Consider the following 22,117-nt stretch of genomic DNA (forward strand, 5'->3'; position numbering starts at 1 on the left):
TTTTGCGTCCATTATTGTTTCATTGCAAGATACCCTTTGCTTATAAATGCTTTGTATTGATGATCCATCGCAACCCCATTTACTGATCAATGCGAAGACTTTCTACACAGGTCCAATCATTTTGAATTGTTCAACTCTGAGTTTTCAGCACTTGTAGCGCCGACTTTCACTCCTAAACTCTTCCATGGATTATGTTTATTTGTTTGTATATAGTATTCAGTAACAGGTACATTTTTGTATTGATCTGTGAATGAAGTACTTTTTAAGAAGTACTTGTAACTTGTTAGGTAGCTTTTTGTCCATCTTAAGTCTGTAGGATGGCATTGGGATCAAATTTCGGCATAGGTTTACAGGTAAATAACAGATTTAAGTAAAAAATTGGGGCAACTGGGACAGCCAACTTTTTGATACCCACCACCAATGATGGGGATATATTCATTTTGTCATTCCGTTTGCACACATCGAAATGTCAATTTTCGACCCTAGCCATGTCCGTCCGTCTGAGCTAAAACTTTGCACAGATTCTTGTTTTGTTCATATGCAGGTTAAGTTCGAAGATGGGCTATATCGAACTATATTTTGATATAGCCCCCATATAGAACGATCCGCCGATTTAAGGTCTTAGGCCCATAAAAGCCACATTTATTATCCGATTTTGCTGAAGTTTGGGACAGTGAGTTGTGTTAGGCCACTCGACTACCTTCTTCAATTTGGCCCCGGTCGGTCCAGACTTGGATATAACTGCCATATAGATCGATCTCTCGATTTAAGGTTTTCGGCCCATAAAAGGTGCATTTATTGCTTGATTTTGTCGAAATTTCAGACAGTGAGTTGTGTTAGGACCTTCGACAATCTTCCTTAATTTGGATCGGTCCGGTCCTATAGGGGCATAAATTATGCATTTTCACTGGAGTATGACGAAAGCTGGTTTGTATATATATCCGAGGTGGTGGGCATCCAAAGTTCGGCCGGGACGAACTTAACGCCTATTTACTTGTTGAATAATGTTAAGAGGCATTCGAAGATCGTATTTTGAAAATATGGATCGTAAGTTGAAAAATAGTGAAAGAATTCATTATTATTTTTGTTTCGATAATTCTACACTTATTAAGTATATCATTCGATACACAAATAAAAAAATTCAATCCCTTGAGTAGTTTTCGAGATATAACACTTGAAATCGGACCAAAATACCTTAAAATTGTGTGTGTGTGTTTTTTAAATCGACAAAAGGTCAACTTTGAACTGCCGTATCTCCTAAACAAAATATCTAAAATTTTTGTGGGTAGTATTTTTGAAATCTTTGAAATGTTTTACATAAAATAGGTTCTTTCAAAATGTCGTAGGCGCAGATGAAAATGTTGGTGTTTGCCACCTGTTTCCCCAATCTGCGCCATAGTGCGTTGGAGCTCTGACACACATCGAAAATAATCTAATATATTCGAATCCGCTTATTGAAGACAGCAAAATTGAAATACGTTTCAGTTAACCGAAGTTTGTAGAATTAAGAATAATTGCCATTAGCAGAACTTCAGTAAGTTAAAAGCTTTGTAGTTAAGAGATATGTAGTGGAATTCAGTAAAGTGTTTTTCGACGAAAATCGTTTAGTTAGAAAGCGATTACAGAAAAGTTAACGGATTTCGTATTTGGTAGCCACTTTTAACAATAATTGATATCGTTAAAATCAGCTGTTTTCGCTAACGAACTTCAGTTACTTACTTTAACGAAATAAATAAATATTTACGATGGCTTTAGAGTATGGTTTTTTCTTAAAAAATTTCGGATGCGTGTGTACAATCAATAAATAAGCGTGATAGCGTGTGTTTCTTAATATGAAAAAACATGTCCGCAAAAGCTTTATACGAATAAATTCGTATTGATAGAACTTTTCCTAACTAATTGTGTACATTTTATTTAGATTTGTGATGTTTTTTTTGTAAAAAAGATTCCATGCTATGAGAGAAATTATTTATTATTTTTGTCGATTCCTCTGTGTATTTTTCATTTTTTTAGGTAAAGTTGCCTGAGGGAAAAAAATAGATAACGAATAACATAATCGTTAGTACAAACAATTTTTTTGTCGACATTTTAAATAAACGATTTTCGTTATAAGTTACAGAATTGCGGAACTGGCATTATAAATATTATGAAGAATAGATTCTGTCTGAAACTTGTACAATAAGTTTAATCGTAACATTGACCAAACGCAAAAATTTAATAATTAATATATTCAATTAAGCGAAGTTGATGTCTTTGTATTGTGAATTTTTGGAATAAATTTGTAATTAAGCGATTTTTTCAATTTAGCGGTTTTCTAATTCAGCGGAGTGAAATGTGTTAAAAAAGTCTTTTAATCAATTTGTAGAGACCTCGAGTTCGAGTTCTAGTAGACTTCGAGTTTTCGTTTGAACAACTTTCAAAACGCCCTATAAAATTTTTTTTGCGAAATGGCAAATAAACTTTTTAAAATAAGCAGTACTAAATTCTTTTTACGAAATGAATTCAAAATTTTTGTCAAATTTTGTAGATTTTAAATGTGTGTATTAATGTATATTAATTCCAGCAAACAACGACAATCAGCTGTTTACAAAAATTGGTAGTTAAAATTTTTTAAGAAATGTCATTTTATTTTATGTAGTATTTTTATTGGTAGAGATATTCTTGATATTGAAAGACACTATACCTGTCCAGAATTCTTTGTAACTTCCTAATCCCTAGGAATTCAACAAAAACCTCTGGTTCAGTGCCGTCCTTCAACTTGGACGAAGCCCCGTAAAAAGAGGGACCGGAGAAGTTCGGGACACCCCCAACCCAAAGCTACTTCTTCCGGAAGACAAACTCCAATTCGCCATCGAAGAAATATCCGCCAGGCACATAGTACGTCGCGTCGCCAATGCCACGCCATCGGCCCTCCGCAGAACAAACAGATGCCAGAAATCCGAAGAGTGTCTTGTCCCTGACTATATCAGTCAGAAGGTAGACCTCAACGCCACGCCCTCCACGTGCAAGTCCAAAGATCTCAGTGCTGCTCCTAGAGCACTCCTCCTTGCTCCCAATATCAGCACTGCCGCAATACCCTATACGTTTTTCACCATACCGAGTAGACTCACTGTCTCCGGGACCCGGTGTCACACACGCTCATAGGTGAGAATCAGCCAAACCACTGCAGTGTACATCTAGCGCACCGCCCCCGGTCTATGTTCCCAACTTCTGTCTATTGAGTTGCGCCATGAATAGAGCGCACTCAGCATCCGTTTAACTCTCTCCTCAACGTTCATTCTTTCGTTCTATTTATGGTCAAGAATAACACCCAGGGTCAGGATTGAGTGTAGAATCCAGGACCCTGAATTCATCATACGTCTTCTTTCCGGTGAACAACATCAGTTCTGACTTTCTGAGCTTTATGCCAAATCCATTGACCTACCACGCCTGAGTTTGACGTTTGTGACTCATACTTGGAACGTATGAGGGTTGCAGTCGGTGTATTGATAGTTCCCTTCATGATACACGGACACTTTGGACATTCTTATTTTCTCCTGGGGAATGAAAATGAGGCGTGGCGCCATGCTGTATGCAGCACAACTGATTACATATCATGGTAGTCCATCCTTATTGACGTTGTGGATGTTTCGGAGATGATCGCCCTTCCTGAGAGCTTCGGTGTACACAAATGGGGACTCCAGAGCAGGAGTCTTCATTGAATTCCGTGAATTAGAGAACCATAGAGGCTTTTGGATCGGTCCCGCATTTATGCGGATCTGAAAGCATTGGAGATGAACTATGTAAAGTCGAAACTGGTTAGAAGATGCAAAGAGCTGAACCATGGAAAGGGCGGAGTCAGGGTTTTCAGGCCGACGTCATAGTTTGGTTAGGAGTTGAGCATGCTTGCCCTGACTCCAAACTCCGGCCTGAAGTCGGAGGCAAAACAAAAAACAAGTAAAAACTTGCTAAATTCGGCCGGGCCATTTCTTATATACTGTGGAGGGTATAGAGGCGATTTATAGGCGAACGGAGGACAATGGATATGAATTGCTATGCTATTGGAGCTATATCAGGTTATGAAACGATTCAGGACCTACCTCGTTTTGTTGAAGACAATACAAGAAGTCACTATTCAAAATTTGAGCCAAATTGGATAAAAATTGCCCCCTATAGAGGCTCGAAAAGTAAAATCGGGATATCGGTTTATATGGGAGCTATATGAGCTAATGGACCGATTCAGACCATATTTGGCTTCTACGTACAAAATTTCAGCCATATAGGATTGCGCCCTCTAGAAGCTCAAGAACTATAATCAGGAGATCGGGTTATATTTCTTTAGGTGCAATGGGCGGCGGTCTTTTTCCAAGGACTACATTCACCCAGCTGTGCACCGCAACTGCCACCGTGTCGTCATGAATGTTGTTAATTTCATGTTGTGCTGCCAAACAAACAGCAGCTTCTGTTTCTAAATCCATTTTTTTAAGTCAATTTGTTTCTGTTTGTGGGACAGTCGTATGATAACAATGATGTCAACATTCAACTGTTTACTACCAAAAGAACGCTTTGAACGCCAAATAAAAAATGTTAATTACAACTTAACAAATTAGCAACACTGTTTGAGACATTGTGAGATTTCACAAAATTTAATTGATGTTAAGCAACATTTTCCGCACAATCGAAGTGAGTACTAGGCTTTAAGGAAAATTGATTTTGTAAGTAGCACGGAATTCCTAATTTTAAATTTTCTTTTTAGATTTTACTTTAAAGTTTTTAGAGCGCACAATAAGCCAATTACTAGCTTAGGTGTATGTCCAAAGTGACAGGGGGCGAATTAATATCTGCATCCGCTTTTCAACCTAACCTATCCTAAGAAAAATGGAGTATGAAGACTGTGGCACTATTAGTTTCAAAAACATTTACTATTTTTTCCCCCACAAATAATTAAAATTTGCTTTTGTTTTGTTAGCAAATATTGAAAGGAGAAAATAGTGTCTCATTCAAACAATAGTAATGTGGAGGAATGTTAAGAGCGTCTGCTTTGTAAACGGTTCAACTCTCGGCTGCAAAGAATGGTAATGTTTTAATTTAATTTATAATCGAAATTAGTCATATTAACAATTGGTCCTCTTCACAGCGACTGAGCGATTGGGAGCGTGGTGGTAGGGAAGGGCGTTTCAGTCTAAGTAGTTCTTTTTTAGCTACATTGAAATAAGAAAATATCTCATTATTTTTTGATAACTTGTATGCCTTGGCATAAATACTTATTTTTGAAATATTGGTATGATTATGTAGTAGGACTTTCCTCCTAGGATATAGCCATGCTAAAGTAGTTGAGAGCGACGCTTAGAAATGTTATTAGATTTTGAATAAGCTTACCAATCTGGTTATTTAGTATTGAGAGTTTTTGCTGGGTAGAGAGGAGTCTTCCCGCCAGTATGTTCGAGTGAATTTACATTTTTTCTGCAGCAATTTGATACGATGTGATGAAATAAGGCCCCAATAAGTGTCCAAACCGAAAAAAAAAGAACAACAATAATTGGGGCTTCATTTATTTTTTTGGGGATTTATCTCATTTCATATGAACTAAAACTCTAAATCTGGAAGTGGATGTGAAACAAAGCCCCAAACCTACTTTTTGGATCTTTATTTCGTGTTGCCAAAATTGAGGAGTTTCCTAAAGGGAGCAAAGAATATTTATTTCTTCCTGCACAACAAGATAAAGGTGTTATAAATTATAGTGCAGAACCACAAGTATCAAGAAAATATCCAACTTAACCTAATACAAAAAAAATTATTTTTAATAAAGATTGCGAACAAGATATGTATATAAAATCAAATAATTTGATTCAGTATACTTGAGATATTAACGTTGAGTAAATGAACAAAGGAGGAGGCCATCGTAGGGCAGAGGTTAGCATGCCCGCCTATGACGCTAATTGCCTAGGTTCGAATCCTGGCGAGACCATCAGAAAAAATTTTCAGCAGTAGTTTTCCCCTCCTAATGCTGGCAACATTTGTGAGGTACTATGCCATGTAAAACTTCTCTCCAAAGAGGTGTCGCAATGCGGCACCCCGATCAGACTCTCCTTTAAAAAGGAAGCCCCTTATCATTGAGCTTAAACTTGAATCGGACTGCACTCATTGATATGTGTGAAGTTTTGCCCAAATTTTAAAGAAAAATTTGAAGCCTTTTCTTTCAAACATCAGCAGAGTGATGTTTTGTAGATCAATTGATAGGGTATTCCATAGACGAACGGACCAAATAAAGGAATTCCAGTCAGATAGCCAAATTCTACATCTTAGAGGAATAATTTTCTTACCTATATTAGACCTAGAGAATTTAAACCCAAAAACATAACGTTCAGTGCTATAATATGTCACATTTAATTTTTGTCTTCTCAGGTAATCGCAATTTGCATAAAGTTCACAGCCATAGATCAAGCCGGGTACCAGATAAGTTTTAGCCAAAGAGTCGTCGTATATTAGAGAGGAAAAGGAGCGTGTAAGACATAAAGCACGTAACTCATTAAGGTGGTTTGACCAACTAAGTGATGGGTTAAATACTACACCTAGGTTTTTAACATATGAAACAAATTTGCATAAAGCGTAATACAATTTTAAACCCATTTCTGGTACGGTTTTTACAACATTATGTGACATCCTTTTTTCAGTGTACTCGTCTCCGAGCGTAGCGAAATTCATTGTAGAACTCCGGCGTCTGTTACAAGCTCTATCTCTATCGGCAATATAATCTTTGATAGTTGAGTCAAACCAGGGCTAATTAGTTGCAGTAACAAGTTAAGCTCTCAATGTATTATAAAGTTGATGGACGTTTTGTTGAATATTGTGCTTGAAGGTCTACGGAAGTTAAATTGTAAATGGCTCCTCCAACTCCAGTTGATCTGACGAAAACTATCCTTCAAAACACTGTAGTCTAGCCTGTTATAATCCCGATATGAGTAAATCTGTTTAGAGGATACTGTATCAAACTTATTCGTGAGAAATATGAGTTCATGTTCAGGGAAGCATGCTGCCGAAATCTGTTCGTAAAGCTCAATATTGGTGAGAATATCATTGAAGAATAAATCTAGAAGTGTGTTAGCAGTCGAAAAGAAATGAATGGACTAGTACTATTCGCGGCATATAATCCTAACGGTAACATATTGTTCGCCAAAGTGGGCTCGATGAGTATGTTCGAGTTGAAGTCGCCTGTGATTATTGTTACCGTTTATTGGGGCTTTATTTGATACTAAATAATGCCTTAAATTTTGGGGCCTTATTTCATTTTAGTTTATGTTGTTTTTCACTTCGTTGCGGCGTTATTCAATTTTAGGGTCTTATTTCATTATTAAATAGAGACGATTTTTTTTGGGTCTTTATTTCATTTCCCCGTTTGGATTGGGGTCTAATTTCATACCGCCATTAATTACTAGGCGGTAAGAAATAAGGCCCCAATGCAATAATAAAGACCCAAAAACGGGGTTTTTTTTTGGGCGTTGTTTCATTTACCATTTGGGGCTTAAATGGCCATATTTCATACTGCCATAATTGGCAGTAGAAACTTTCTAGTCCAAATATAATATGAGAGCCCACATAGAGGTCTCCGGACCCTCTAGCAGAGAGATCGGTATAGTTGGAAACCACCGTACGTAAACTGCATGAAATGGCTCTTCTCAGATGATTGCCGACCCAATGTGTAATTGCCGATTGGCAAAATAATATCCTTGGGAAACAAAAATAAATGTGGATTCTGGATTAAGCACATGAAATCTTACTTACGATAAAAATTCCTTAATATAAATTAAAGCATCACCATAAAATAAACGTTTCCTTAAAAAATTGTTTAAGTTTTTGATCTTGGCTTAAATTTTTAAAGTTGTGACAGGCTTATGCTTTGTGTTCTCTTATGTTACATCTAGTTAGTATGGTCTTCAACTGAAGTTCAATATACATTTAACCATGAGCAATCTTTTCAGATTATGCTAGTCGCGGCCAAAAGAAATTTGGCGACAAATGTGATAACACTCTGGAATGCGGTTTCCCTGGTTCTATCTGTGATACCAAAAAGAAGTCATGCCAATGTACAGAGGATTTGCCCGTGACCAATCACATTGACAAATGTGGCAAAGGTAGGTTGAAACGTTTGCACTTCCTACCATCTACATCGGTATATTTTTTTTCTGCAGAGGCAGCTGTAAATGAATCGTGCTTTTTCAATGAGCAATGTGAAGCCAAATATTTTCAAACCGAGTGTCGTGATGGACGATGTGTGTGCCGATTTGATATGAATCCCATATGGCTAAAAGATGGTTCAGTTGAGTGCAAAGGTAAGTAAACGCATCCATTCGTCCCAACATCTGCACGTATCCCCCCCGTTCAGGAATGTTCTATTTCATTTGATTTTACGGCTGGTACTATGTATGTTTTTCACTGTTGAAACTCCATTTTTTCGCAATTACTTTTTTGAAACCCTACACAAATAACGATGGAAAATAAAAATTTTATTCAAATTTTACAATAAGCAATGAGGGAATGTCCTTCTCAATGAAATCAGCAAGTCTATCTGTCAAAAAAAGTATTCGACGAAAAATATCACGAAAAGCGAATATAGTACCAACCTTTAGATATGAAAATGGAACTGCAGTGAAAAAAGCATAAAAATCTAATTGCCATGCCATTGCCACAATGCATGTAATGGCTGACCACAGTTTTAACATTTAACCACCTACCACCGAAGGATGGGGATATATTCAATTTGTAATTCCGTTTCCAATACATCGAAATATCCATTTCCGACCCTATAAAGTATACATATTCTTCATCGTCGTAAAATTTAAGACAATCTAGCCATGTCCATCCGTCTGTCCGTCTGTCTGCTGAAATCACGATACAGTCTTTAAAAATAGAGATATTGAGCTAAAACTTTGCACAGGTCCTTTATTTGTCCATAGGCAGGTTAAATTCAAAGGCTATATCGGACTGTTTATCTATATTCCCCATATAGATCGATCTGCCAATTAAAGACCTTACATATATTATCGATTTTGCTGACATTTGAGACAGTGAGTTGTGTTAGGCCAATCGACGTCCTTCTTCAGTTTGGTCCAGATCGGTCCAGATTTGGATATAACTGCCATAAAGACCGATCTCTTGATTTAGGGTTTCGGGCCCAATTTCGCTGCGATTTAGGACAGTGAGTTGTGTTAGGTCCCACGATATCCTACTTGAAGATGGCTCAGATAGGTCCAGATTTGGATAAAGCTGTCATATAGACCGATCTCTTTATTTAAGTTGTTGGCCCCATAAAAGGCAAATTTATTAACCGATTTCGCTGAAATTTTATACCGTCACTTATTTTAGGAATTTTCAGGAATGTTCAGATCGGTCTATATTTGCATATAGCTGCCAAAAAGACTCATATTGAACCACAATTGATCTTGTACTTATTATAATTTATTACAGTAAGTTTTATCAAAAAGCGGCTCAGGCAATGTGTAATTTACACTCGGGCATTGTATGACGGATAACACAGTTTCGATAGGTGCCCTTATTCTCACAGAAGTGGTCGCAGCAATTTGTCTAGCCACTATGTCCAGGGGCATTAGGTGTAGAATTAAATTCAGTGCATTAGATGGTGTTGCCTTTCTTGCCCCTTCTAAGTTAAATTTTTGCGCTTTCAGTAAATGGACCATTCCCTTCTCTCAAGGAGACAGGTGCCGCTGTAGGTAACTTATATCTCCTGCAGTAAAGAACAACTTCTGTCTTGCACGGATTTACGCCTAAACCACTTTCGGTAGCCGATTGTATGTACATTGACAGCGAGAGAACCCTCTATGTAGGTGATTAGGCCATGAAGGGCTACTTCAGTGGGCTTACCCTTACTATATGCATGCTGTCGCCGAGACAAGCCATTTCCAGCAAACTTTGCCCTAGGAGAAAGGATGACAGGATGACACACCAATAGGATGAAAATCTAGTAAGGTTTTCCTGCTTTTGGAATGAAAATTGCCATTGTGTCCCTTTATCCCACAGGTATATACGACATGCTGATACAAGCAGAGTGTATCTCCCTAAGCCAAGGAGCCAGTCTGTCGGACACAACTCGCTATTCAACCGGTGATACACCATCAAGGTCTGGTGTCTTAAAGGAGTTAAAACTTTTTATCGCCCAAAGGATTTTTGACTTAGGGTGATTTCGATTATGAAAAAAATGTTCCACGTATACGGGACAATATATAGTGGAAGTGTTTGGCAGCTCACCCCTTTCGTTGACATCCGAACTTCCCCATATCTGGTGATTGGATTAGTATCGTGTGACATACATAGTGAAGCCAGCCAGTAATGAGACTTATTAATTTCAAAGCTGGCTACTACTACTGAGTAGTGTTGCCACTCAAGAAATTTATTTCCTACCTAAATTTAAGAAAAATCCTTCCAAACCAGATTAAAACCTACCAAATATTCTACAAGTCAAAAATGTGGTATAGAATGTAGTTTTAGTCGTAATCAAAGTACTAGATCGTCGATATTAATAGAGGATCTACACCTACCCGTTCGTCTGGTTGTTGCAATCACTCTCAGCCTTCAGTTAAAAATGATCTGATACTGATCTCCCGATAAAATATCTTGAGTTCATAAAGTCGTATTTCTGCCCCAATTTCAATGAATAATCGTGCCGAGTTTGGATAAAGCAATCTCTCTCAATTTAAGTGGTTGAGCCCAAAAGGTGTTTGGCAGCTCACCCCTTTCATTGACATCCGAACTTCCCCATATCTGGTGATTGGATTAGTATCGTGTGACATACATAGTGAAGCCAGCCAGTAATGAGACTTATTAATTTCAAAGCTGGCTACTACTACTGAGCAGTGTTGCCACTCAAGAAATTTATTTCCTACCTAAATTTAAGAAAAATCCTTCCAAACCAGATCAAAACCTACCAAATATTCTACAAGTCAAAAATGTGGTATAGAATGTAGTTTTAGTGGTAATCAAAGTACTAGATCGTCGATATTAATAGAGGATCTAGACCTACCCGTTCGTTTGGTTGTTGCAATCACTCTCAGCCTTCAGTAAAAAATGATCTGATACTGATCTCCCGATAAAATATCTTGAGTTCATAGTCGTATTTCTGCCCCAATTTCAATGAATAATCGTGCCGAGTTTGGATAAAGCAATCTCTCTCAATTTAAGTGGTTGGGCCCAGAAAGGTGCTTTTACTACCCATTTTCGCCGTTACACAGAAAGTGAAGTGAATTAGTTTTGAGTTATTCCCGGCGATTTTTTCAGTAATTAATTTGGTATTTACGTATACGTATGCTAGAAAAAACTACCAAAAATTGATATCAGCCTACCAACCTACCAAGAGGATAAAAACCTACCAATTTTGTTTGGAACCTACAACACGGCAACACTGCTACTGAGTCTTCAGTGCTTAGCGACGGAAGAAGAAAAACATGCAGACTCTTCTTTACAAGAATACAGGCTCTATGTCTCCCATTACTCGTACCCTTGAGCAGTTTAAATCCAAGGAGGAATGCACATAGTTCCTCCTGCCATCAGAAGGATATTTAATGCCACCAAATCGGACAAAATATATATATAGTTCCCATATATATATTTTGTCCGATATGTACTACTATGACTATATTAGCCATAATTTTCGTCCGATCTTTGAAAAATTTTGCAAGAGATGTTTGTTTGACGTCCCAAATTTTACGTATCAAAATCGGTACATATTTAGATAAAGCTCCCATTTATACAGTTCCTCCAATATGCCATTTTTGGCCATTAAATAACATTAAGTATCTTAAGAATGTTAAGGTATTTGCACACATGAAACTAGGCACTTACACGAACAATAAACAATCTAAATTTTCAATAACACTTGGTAACAACTCTAGTTCTACTCCCAATCAATGAGAAAAGTGTTGAAATTTTCACAAACAAACATCGCTGTTTAAAGCCCAAACACAAATATAAAAACAAAAATATATTGAGAATGTTTGCCACATTTTTAAAGAACTCACGTCTACCATGCAATTCAATTTCCTGAAAAGAATATACAACTAACGCAATACTTGAAATTTCAAACCTGTTTGTTGGTTACCGGTTGTTTAAATTTTGTAAATATTAGCAGCTGTTTGCTAATAATCAGGGTTGCCAAATTTTATATTAACATGTGATTTTTACTCTCCATGTGTTCTGAGCAACTTCAATTTGAACATTTGAAATATTTGTCTTTTTGCCGCTGTTTTACGTTTTCCGCGAGACTTATCTTCAGAATCCGGACCATCGTCATGATTCAGAATTTCCACCACTGTTGCGTTAGCATCGTCTTCTGAGTCCGTTAGGAGTTCATCGTTACTAGATTCGTTCGATCTTGTCGAGATGAGTTGGTTTGCGCATCCAGGGGCAGTTGAGAAAGCACTCTTTGTCAGGACAAAGGACACTTCGGTGTGGACGATTCCTCCATAGATGCTACATTAACCAGCAGCAGTTAATGAAGCATCTATGGAGGAATCGTCGAATCAAATTACTGGTGCACACCTTGAGCCCAATCCATCTGAATGACCCACCCCATAGGGCTTGTTGGATCTCGTTTCGACGCCTTCCCCACCCCCTTGTAACAGCCCCAATATCAGCCTTCATCGTCACAAACTAGAGGAGGACCAGGCATTTCCGCAAGGATATCGGAGTAAATAGGTAACCGGAGTATACAGTTGACTATCCTACTCCAATTGTTCCTAGGCTACCAATTGTTCCTAACTACCATCATCAAGTTGTCCCTAACGACATTACCAAAGGTTCTTGGAACTTTATTGTTATTATATATTCTGGGAATGGGATGGCATCTAGGTGATCGCAGCCTTTTGGCTGTCTGCGGTGCCGTTTCCGAATCTAGGCGTGTAGCCTTTGGGGTAGCCTGTGCAGCAAAGATCCGAACCCAATTAAGGGAGCCTCTCTCCTTATCGGTAAGAGTTTTAGGACCTTTCGCACCTAGCCTCTCAATAAACCTGAGAGCTATGCGCCTATTATTATTCCAACCTCTTAAAGAGAGTACTGATTTGCCAAAGAAGGCCGATGGCCTAGGCAAATTATGGACATGCGAAGGTAAAATAGGTTCGGCCTTGTCCTTGATTGACTTAAATTTTTCCAAAAAATAACTACCAACACTATTTACAGAATATTCTTCCGCCCGCTCCACTCAAAGTTTCAAACGATGTCATCTCGAAACGATGATCTCAATAATACCTCAGCTCTTATCATTTCTAATTACAAAGACTTTTCTTTATCTGTCCTTAAATGGCATATATGTTTACTAGTTTTTTTTTGTCGATTCTATCCCAATGTAGGTCGGCTACCATGAACTAATTTTTTTTCTCTTAAGTAATAAGTAAATAAATCATTGACTTTAAATATCATAGTTGTACTTTCAACTGAAAAATGCTGAAGTCAAACTAAACGATAATAAAAAAGATATTATTAGCAAAGCAAGTTATATTTCTTTATCTTGAAGGACGCCAGGATAAGAAGGGGCCTGAAACCTACATCGATCCAGCTATGATTGGAGTATTGATTGGCATGGCGCTGATGTTCATTATAATATGTGTGGTCTTAAGATTATTCAGCCAGTAAGTTTGTTTCTGTTTCATTATAAATAAAGATTTTTAACTGTACTTTTTCCGACGCAGGGCTCGTTGGCGTGAAAATCGAACAATTTTTAATACACCAAATCCGCGCCTAATGAACGTCTCCCTGTTGCGTGAGAGTAAGCTGTTACATGGCCAGGAGCGACGAGGTTCGCGCATGTCTGTGAGGGCGCCTTCGCGACAACCCAGCATGGCATCGTTGCGCCCGCACTCGCCCAATCCATCGCTAGGTAAGACAGGTTCGTATTCAATGCACCCAAACTGCACCATTTTTTCCCGATACCGCTGAAGTCTCCTTTGTATTAAGCGATCACAAATTGCATTTTTTTAAGATTTACTTCTGCTCGTGCAATAAACCGCAATTAGCAAACAACCCTCGCATGATTAAAACTTATCTCACTTTTTAAGAACCGAAGACAACAGCGGCATTGGGTTGTTCCATCACTGAACTGAGGGACGCAATCCTGTAGCCTGACATTCGCTTTATTTTCGATTTGACAAGATATCGGTGAGGTGGTAATGCTGATCACACTGTTCCCTTTTCTCATGCCTATGTAAAATATTGCCAGAATCCGGAAAATATGGCGTAAAGCGATCCATAGGGCAAAAGCTAAAATAAATCGACGACTTATGATTTATTGATCTGTGTAGAACAAAATGAGTCAGAGTAGTAAGTAAACGAGCACCTAGGTTTTTGGGAGACTCTTGATGTTGGCCCATTTTCCACCTTTACAACTCCTTGCTATATTGCACCGACTTATATAATTATTTTTCGGAAGAAAGTGCTCGACAAGTTCTAAAATAATATGCTTACATACCTATACCGGTGTGCGGTTAAGTTTAGTTTTAAAATATCAAAAAATACTTACCGTAACAAAAAGATTTTAAATTGGGGACAAATTTTAAATCAAATATTATCTGTATTTCAATGTTATTATATCTGATATGTAATTGGATCTGACCATATCAATTTTTATTTCCACCACCGAAGGATGGCGATATATTCGTTTTGTCATTCCGTTTGATCGTCGTATAAATATAAGACGATCTAGCCATGTCCTTCCATCCGTCTGTCTGTCGAAATCACGCTGCGGTCTTAAAAAATAAATATTGGTAACACCGCCATCTTTGTTAGTAGGATTAGGGAGGAGGTTTTAGATGTGACAATATGTTCAGAAAATCTGATGAATGAGATTCAGGATTGGAGGGAGCACTCCTTCTCCGACCATCGCTACATTAGGTTTAGAAAAGTACGGACAGCGCAGAATCCGATAAGCTTCCGTAATAAGTTGAAAACCAACTGGCCAAAATTTGGAAGACTACTTAGGAGAAGACTTGGCCAAGGTTTCCCAATAACTAGTGTTTTCCCAATAACTTCGTAAATTTTAGGCTATAAAACCATATACATAGAGATTTGTCAAACAAAAAAGAAACCTATTTTGAGAATCGAATTTTAATATCGAAAATATTTGTTCTCTAAAGTCATTCGTTTCTGTCTTTCTAAAGTACAATAACAGCGACGCTGGGACTTGACCCCAAATTTTTTTATAAGTTTCGTATTCTTCTTCCAATTACCTTTCATTTGATACCCATATTGCCCCAATCGGTTTTTGGGGATAGGGCACGCCCCCCCGACACTTGGGGTCAACTTGTTATATCAAGTTCGTACTCTTTTAAATAGCTTTCATTTGGTACCCATATGGTCTCAATTTGTATACTTTGGGTAGGTTTTGGGGTGGGGCGTACGCCCCAAAGTTTTAGGCCACCGTAGCGCAGAGATTAGCCAGTCGTCCAGATTCAAAGGTGGACATCTTTGAAGCTGGACGACTGAACGAATCCCGCCGAAAACATCAGAAAAAGACTTTCAGTGGTGGTTATCCCCTCCCAATGCTGGCGACTTTTTTTTTTTTTTTTTTTTTTTTTTTTTTTTTTTTGCAGGTTTTATTTATTTATTTCATTTTAGATAAACAAATTGATATTAGATAAACAAATTTTACATTTCATTATAAATTACGTCCCACGAAGCATTAAATAGCTTGTTTGTGAGAATAAGTTAAGATCTGTGATGTTATTACATAGGTTGGCCAAATTGCCTGTATACTTCATTGTTTTTGGTTAATTATTTAAGTAATATTCTTTGATTAATTTGGTTCTAATATTGTAATTTCTTTCCTTGGTTATATTTGTTGGAATTTCGTTGATGATAGTAGGTAGTGTCACAGATAGTGAGTATTTGCCATAATCGTTCTTGAATTTCGGCACCATATATTTGCCTTCGATTTTTCTTCGTGTATTTTGGTTGTGATTTATTTTCTTCGCTAAACTGCCATCATCCATGACTTCTCTAACTACAGTGATGCAATAGATTTCCTTTATATTTAGTATTCCCAGATTTTGAAAGATTGGCTTTATTGAGTTTGTATTGATTTGTTGTGTTTTGTTTTGCATTTTTTTGTTTATGAGTTTCACTATCCGGGTTTGCGCTGTTTGAATGAGCCTGCAACATCTCGCATTCCCCCATGCTGTGACCCCATGACGAAGATGTGATTCGACTAATGAAAAATAGGCCTGTTTTATCACATGATATGGAGCACAGTTACCGAGATGATATAGTGCGTAGGCTGATTGTCGTAGTTTCTTTTGCAGATGCTGTATATGTATGTACTTTCCATTTAAAACCGTCGTCCAAATGAACTCCAAGGTATTTATAGGTTTCCACTAGCTCGAGTTCTGTACTGCATTTGCCATTGCACTTGTCATGTAAGCTAACTGCATTGCAATTTTTATGTAGACATTCTGTGTCGTGATATATGATATGAATATTTGATTTTGGTATACTTTTTGGTCTGATGTGCATTACTTTGGTGTTAGATGAATTTATGATTAAGCCGCTATCGTGACACCATTTAGTGATTATATCCAGCTCGTTTTGCAGCGTTTTTATTGCAGTATTCAATGACTTGTTGCATACTACAATGGCTGTATCGTCTGCGTATGTGAACGCGGTGCTGTTTTTAAGTTGACGTACCATCTCATTTGAGTAGATGATGTACAGGATTGGACCAAGTTTCGAACCTTGTGGTACACCGAATGGAGCATTCAACATACTACTGCTTGTGTTACTTATTTTAACACAAAACGATCTGGATGAGAGGTAGTCTGCAAACCACCTTAATGTGAGTCCTCTGATACCGCTCCTTTCGAGCATTTCTATCAATTTATCATGAGGCAATGTGTCAAAGGCCTTGCTAAAGTCGATGAATAACGCTAAGCAATTGTTGTTTTGGTCCAGTGATTCATTGATGTGATTAGAGAAGTAACCCAGGAGTTGGTTTATATTTTTTCCTTTTTGGAACCCATACTGCTGTTTGTTTATGATGTTGTATTTCTTTAAAAAACTGTTTAGTCTTCTTACAATGATTTCCTCTAATACCTTTTCAACGACTGGTAGAATAGCTATCGGTCGAGGTACTAGGCCATATAAAAACTTTTTCCTAAAGGCCCCTGTCGAAAAGACAAGTATTTATTGGTTGCACCCCAAAACGGTAATGACAAATAAGTTTAAAAAAGGCACACAATGTTAGTCTAAAATAAACTTTTTATTTCTAAAAATCCACACTGGAGGGCATTATTTCAGATAGGTTAGACAAATTGTATCCAAATTGAATTGCTATTTATAGCATTAATATTAAGGACACGGACTTTCGTTTACCAGAACATTTGAGTACCACATGTTATAGAAATTAATTAAAATTTTCAATCACTCTTTTAATTGGACAAATTAAAAAATTTAATTTAAAATCCCGGCGAGAACATCAGAAAAAGACTTTCAGTGGTGGTACTAGGCCATATAAAAACTTTTTCCTAAAGGCCCCTGTCGAAAAGACAAGTATTTATTGGTTGCACCGCAAATCGGTAATGACAAATAAGTTTAGAAAAGGCACACAATGTTAGTCTAAAATAAACTTTTTATTGCTAAAAATCCACACTGGAGGGCATTATTTCAGATAGGTTTAGACAAATTGTATCCAAATTGAATTGCTATTTATAGCATTAATATTAAGGACACGGACTTTCGTTTACCAGAACATTTGAGTACCACATGTTATAGAAATTAATTAAAATTTTCAATCACTCTTTTAATTGGACAAATTAAAAAATTTAATTTAAAATTTGAACTTCCAATTTTTTATTTGAAAATGTTTTCAATTACGTTTTCAAAAACGGTGATCGTTGTTTCCGATAGGTTACACAAATTGACCCACACTGATGCATACATACATATATTTAAATTGCATTTTTATTGCTATGTATAACAACAATATTAAGGACATATTTAACGACTAAGAAATAGATTTTTGTGAACATGTCTAGTTAATACTAAGTCTTCTAAGGCAAACACAAAAACAATTTTATTTTCTCAAAAAGGTGCCTTGCGGAGATACCGTGGTACTTTTGAGGCCTAAGTATCCCATCCCATAGGCCCCATCTGTTGTTTTTCTTAACCAGTTTGTTTTTAACTTGTTTGTAAAAGAGTTTTTTTTTTTTTGGGGAATATCCGGGATACGAGTCGGGATTGCGCGATTACAACATAGACGGGAAATCCCTGGACGCAATGAGCAAGCCATTTCGATGGAAAACTATCTGATATTCAACAAAATGGCGTCACTAATAAAAGTTTGCAAAACATATGTGGTCATTTCATTTCTAATCATCTCTGACTTTTAAAGAGTGTGACTCATCATTGCTCATTTTCAACGCAAGTTCTTTCACACATAATAATACTTGTCAACAAAACTAAAAAAGTTGACTGTTCCTTTAGAGTTTTTTAGTGTTTCTATGTCATGGCTCGTTTATTTCCGAATCCGATAAAAGTTTTTCTCCAACAGCTGGATTTTTACCCAATTTTTCGTATCTTTGCGTCGGTCGCCATTCCGACCAGCCATAGGTTCCTTATTTTATATGTAAGGAATACGTTATAGGTCTTCGGTCTTTGTCCTTAATTTCGTAATAAAAATCGATGATTTCTTGCGCTTTTCCTTTATTTTATGGCTGTCTTTGATGATTCCCTCTTGGTATTGTTTTATATTTAATTGTGGTAATGCACAATTATGGCTTAAAATGATAACTGTTTACAATGCTTTCGATCTGTCTTATTTATACTAACAAGAGAAATTGGATTATTTCAGTTCGGGAATAAGTTATTGATTGACTTGATCCAATGAAAAAGCTGATCTTTCAATTTTTACATTGGCACGATTAAAGTGATTCCATATAATTCAAATGAATTATCAATAGGTCAATTTGGATTGTGCAAATTTAGAAGATTTATTGTAATGGGTAATGGAAGTGAATTGATATAAATCCAAAAAATTAATTTGGTCAATTTAGGTTGTTGCAAAAAATGCTATGATTGCACATTACAATTGTATCGTTCGTACAATGACACTTAAAATGGGTGGTCCGATATGCAAATTTTGCCCAGGAAAATTCCACAAAGGAACAGGGGCTAACTTCTCATTTATCAATGAGTGCAGTCCGATTCAAGTTTAAGCTCAATGATAAGGGGCCTCGTTTTTATAGCCGAGTCCGAACGGCGTGCCGCAGTGCGACACCTCTTTGGAGAGAAGTTTTACATGGCATAGAACCTCATAAATGTTGCCAGCATAAGGAGGGGAAAACCATCGCTGAAAATGTTTTCTGATGGTCTCGCCAGGATTCGAACCCAGGCGTTCAGCGTCATAGGCGGACATGCTAACCTCTGCGCTACGGTGATCCGATATGATTCCAGAGAATTATTGGTAGATTGACTTGGGATGTGGCGGAAGGGTTGAACATGCCGCTATGCAAGAGAACATACATCCATACACATATATCAATATGTGTACCTATGTTCTTTATATTTGTGAACTTTGGGGTGGCCGTAACTTGAGAGAACATACATCCATACACATATATATTAATATATGTTCTTTATATTTGTGAGCATTGGGGTGGCCGTAACTTTTATACATGTCCAGTATGTAAGGAGCACATTAACAAGACTGCATTCAAAATCGGTTGCAAGGGCTGTCCGGGAATTTTCCATCTAAATTGTGTTGGCGGAAGTGGAGAAGAAGCACATACTAATAAATTGTTAAGGTACACTTGTTGTAAAATCAGTTCTGATGCTTAAAGTGGATTTGATGGTTTACAGAAACGATTAAGTGACATTACCAGATCAATCAAAATGCAGCTAAAGGAGCAGCTTGATAAATGTATGAAGAAATTTGAGACAAAAAAAAAACATGATTTAGAAAACACTTTCCGGAAGGAGTTTCTACAAACTGTTAATGAGATTAAGTCTGACGTTAGTAGATGTTCACAAAATATTACAAATGAGAGAAGTTTGGGCCATGTTTGACTGTGCGCGGCACATATACAGCATTGTTGCTCTTTTCGAGGAGCAACATTTAATTCAGCGCATGTACGTGACACAGTTATAGCAAAGTATGCTAAATGTGATGCCATTTGGTCACCCGACGTGATTCATGCTAATATTCAATCTAGGATTTGTCTTAATGATCACCTAACATCGGCTGCAGAAGACTTGGTCTACAGGTGTCGTAGTGTGCGTAGGAACGAACAAAATTAAAAATATTGTTTGATTAAGGATGATATACCCAAAGTGAGATTTGAACTTCCTAATGCTGTAGTAAAATTTGTTGACTCTCGGCAATTCGATGATATGTTTAAATAACTGAAGAATGTTTTGTTTAATAATGATGTTGATGGTGCTTCTTAACTTTTTATTCCATATGAAAATTAAAGATCTCACATGTGGACTATTATTATTATTTATGTATTCACTTAAATTCTTAATTTATTGTTAGTGAAATTTTTAAGTTATTTTCTGAACCAAATGAATTTAAAGATGTTCTCATTTAATTACGGGTTTTGGTTCCTCATAGGTAATTCAGCTTTTCATAATGGTGGTTACTTTCAACCTTGGTCCCGTTGTCGCCACTGCTTCGTATTATAAGAGCTTTTGATAGATATTATAACAAATTAACATTTGGCCACGTGAAGAATAAGGCCCTCTAACTACAGCACTAAGAGAGATGAACATAAAAGGTTTGTTATTCAAAAGTAGCTTTGATTTAATTGGTGCCGCAGAGACATGGCCCAAGCCATACGTCTCAACTAAATCAGTATCCATTCCTGAATATTCATTTGTTCGAAGTGATCGACCTAATAGTAGGGGCGATGGAGTGGGTATTAATGTATCTTAGAGATTTAAGTATAAAGCTTTTTTAAAGAAATTTCATCAGTTTCCTTAAAAATTCTCGTTGGTGTTGCTTATCTACGTGATGGCAAAATTAATTTATTCGATGAGTTATACGCTGAAATTTTGGAAATTATTCAAATGTTTTTGTTGTGGGTGACTTAAACTTTAACCTCTTTAATGAAACTAAGACTGCAATGGCTACAAACATTGTAAATCGTTTGGATCTTAGCATTGATATTGGCCATGGTACACTTCTTGAATTTTTTATTGTATGATGAGTAATCCATCTTGGTTGCAAATCTCTTCTGAACTTCAGTGCCCTTCGATCTCACGTTATTCGCTTATATATACCTCTACTTGAATTGGCAGTGGAACGCGTATATTGGAGTACGTGGAAGGAGTATATTGTATATCGTGAATATATTAGTATAGATTGGAATGGATTTTTTCGCTACTTTATTCATATGCGATCTATTCTCTTTTGTTCCACTAGTGCGTCAAAAGAAAGTAGAATCAAAAGAACCGCGAATGTTTTCTGGCGCCCTTTTACATGCAAGGTCTCTGAGAGACCTACCTTATAAAGTGTATTTAAATAATAGAACTGATGCTTATGGGAGAAGCTATTGTACTCATAGGAACAGAGTCAAGTCTGTACTGAGAATTGAAAGGAGAAAGTATTGTTATTGTTATATATTATTGTTGTTTTATTATATTGTTATTATTAAATATTTAGAACCATGGACAATTCGGATGCATGGAGAAAGCTACGATTGACTGGCAGTTTTGTTGTAAGCCAGGAAATTCGACAGGTTGTTAGCCAGGAAATTCAACAGGTTAATGTTAGTGACTATTTTATAGACTGTTGACCAGCTAGCGTAGCTTAGATAGCTGTTCCCGATTTTGGGATAAACAGGGGTAATAACCATTTTTTTATTGTGTTTATGAATATGTTGTGTTCGGAGTGATTTTAAATTGATAAAGTCATCTAAATAAAAGTCGACAAATTGGCTTCTATACCGAAAGCTCGCGGTTCTTTTGAAATTAGCAATTTGCGATCAATAACCATTTTGCCTGCTACTTCGAAAATGGAGAAGCATGTTCTTCAAAGGTCTATGCTGGGCTATATCGATAAGAAATGTTTTCTAAATGCATCGCAATATGGATTTAGACAAGGTTTTTGGACTACAGTATCATTTTGGACAATATCTTTAATTCTGCA

At 36.9% G+C, this 22,117-nt stretch overlaps 1 protein-coding gene and 1 long non-coding RNA gene across 13 annotated transcripts in view; both read left to right on the forward strand.

Annotated features, from left to right (window-relative positions):
• The window catches only part of LOC106087333 (uncharacterized), a 133,299-nt gene that overhangs the window by 97,176 nt on the left and 14,006 nt on the right, over positions 1–22,117 (forward strand). For 9 of the 11 annotated variants that reach the window (XM_059362627.1, XM_059362629.1, XM_013252350.2 and 6 more), the window contains 4 exons: positions 7,959–8,111; positions 8,169–8,309; positions 13,499–13,613; positions 13,674–13,870. In XM_059362627.1, the coding sequence (XP_059218610.1) occupies positions 7,959–8,111; positions 8,169–8,309; positions 13,499–13,613; positions 13,674–13,870 (606 nt within the window). The remainder of the gene's footprint in view (positions 1–7,958; positions 8,112–8,168; positions 8,310–13,498; positions 13,614–13,673; positions 13,871–22,117) is intronic. The other 2 variants (XM_013252351.2, XM_013252349.2) reach the window with 1 other exon arrangement.
• On the forward strand, positions 4,510–5,788 carry LOC106087336 (uncharacterized). 2 transcript variants are annotated; one of them, XR_009397088.1, is made up of 4 exons: positions 4,510–4,662; positions 4,736–4,862; positions 4,949–5,054; positions 5,117–5,788. It is a non-coding gene; the product is annotated as an uncharacterized LOC106087336 (long non-coding RNA). The 2 variants fall into 2 exon arrangements; XR_001221264.2 differs by having other exon boundaries at positions 4,736–5,054.

The sequence above is a fragment of the Stomoxys calcitrans genome, chromosome 2, assembly GCF_963082655.1.
Source record: "Stomoxys calcitrans chromosome 2, idStoCalc2.1, whole genome shotgun sequence".
NCBI classification, from domain to species: domain Eukaryota; kingdom Metazoa; phylum Arthropoda; class Insecta; order Diptera; family Muscidae; genus Stomoxys; species Stomoxys calcitrans.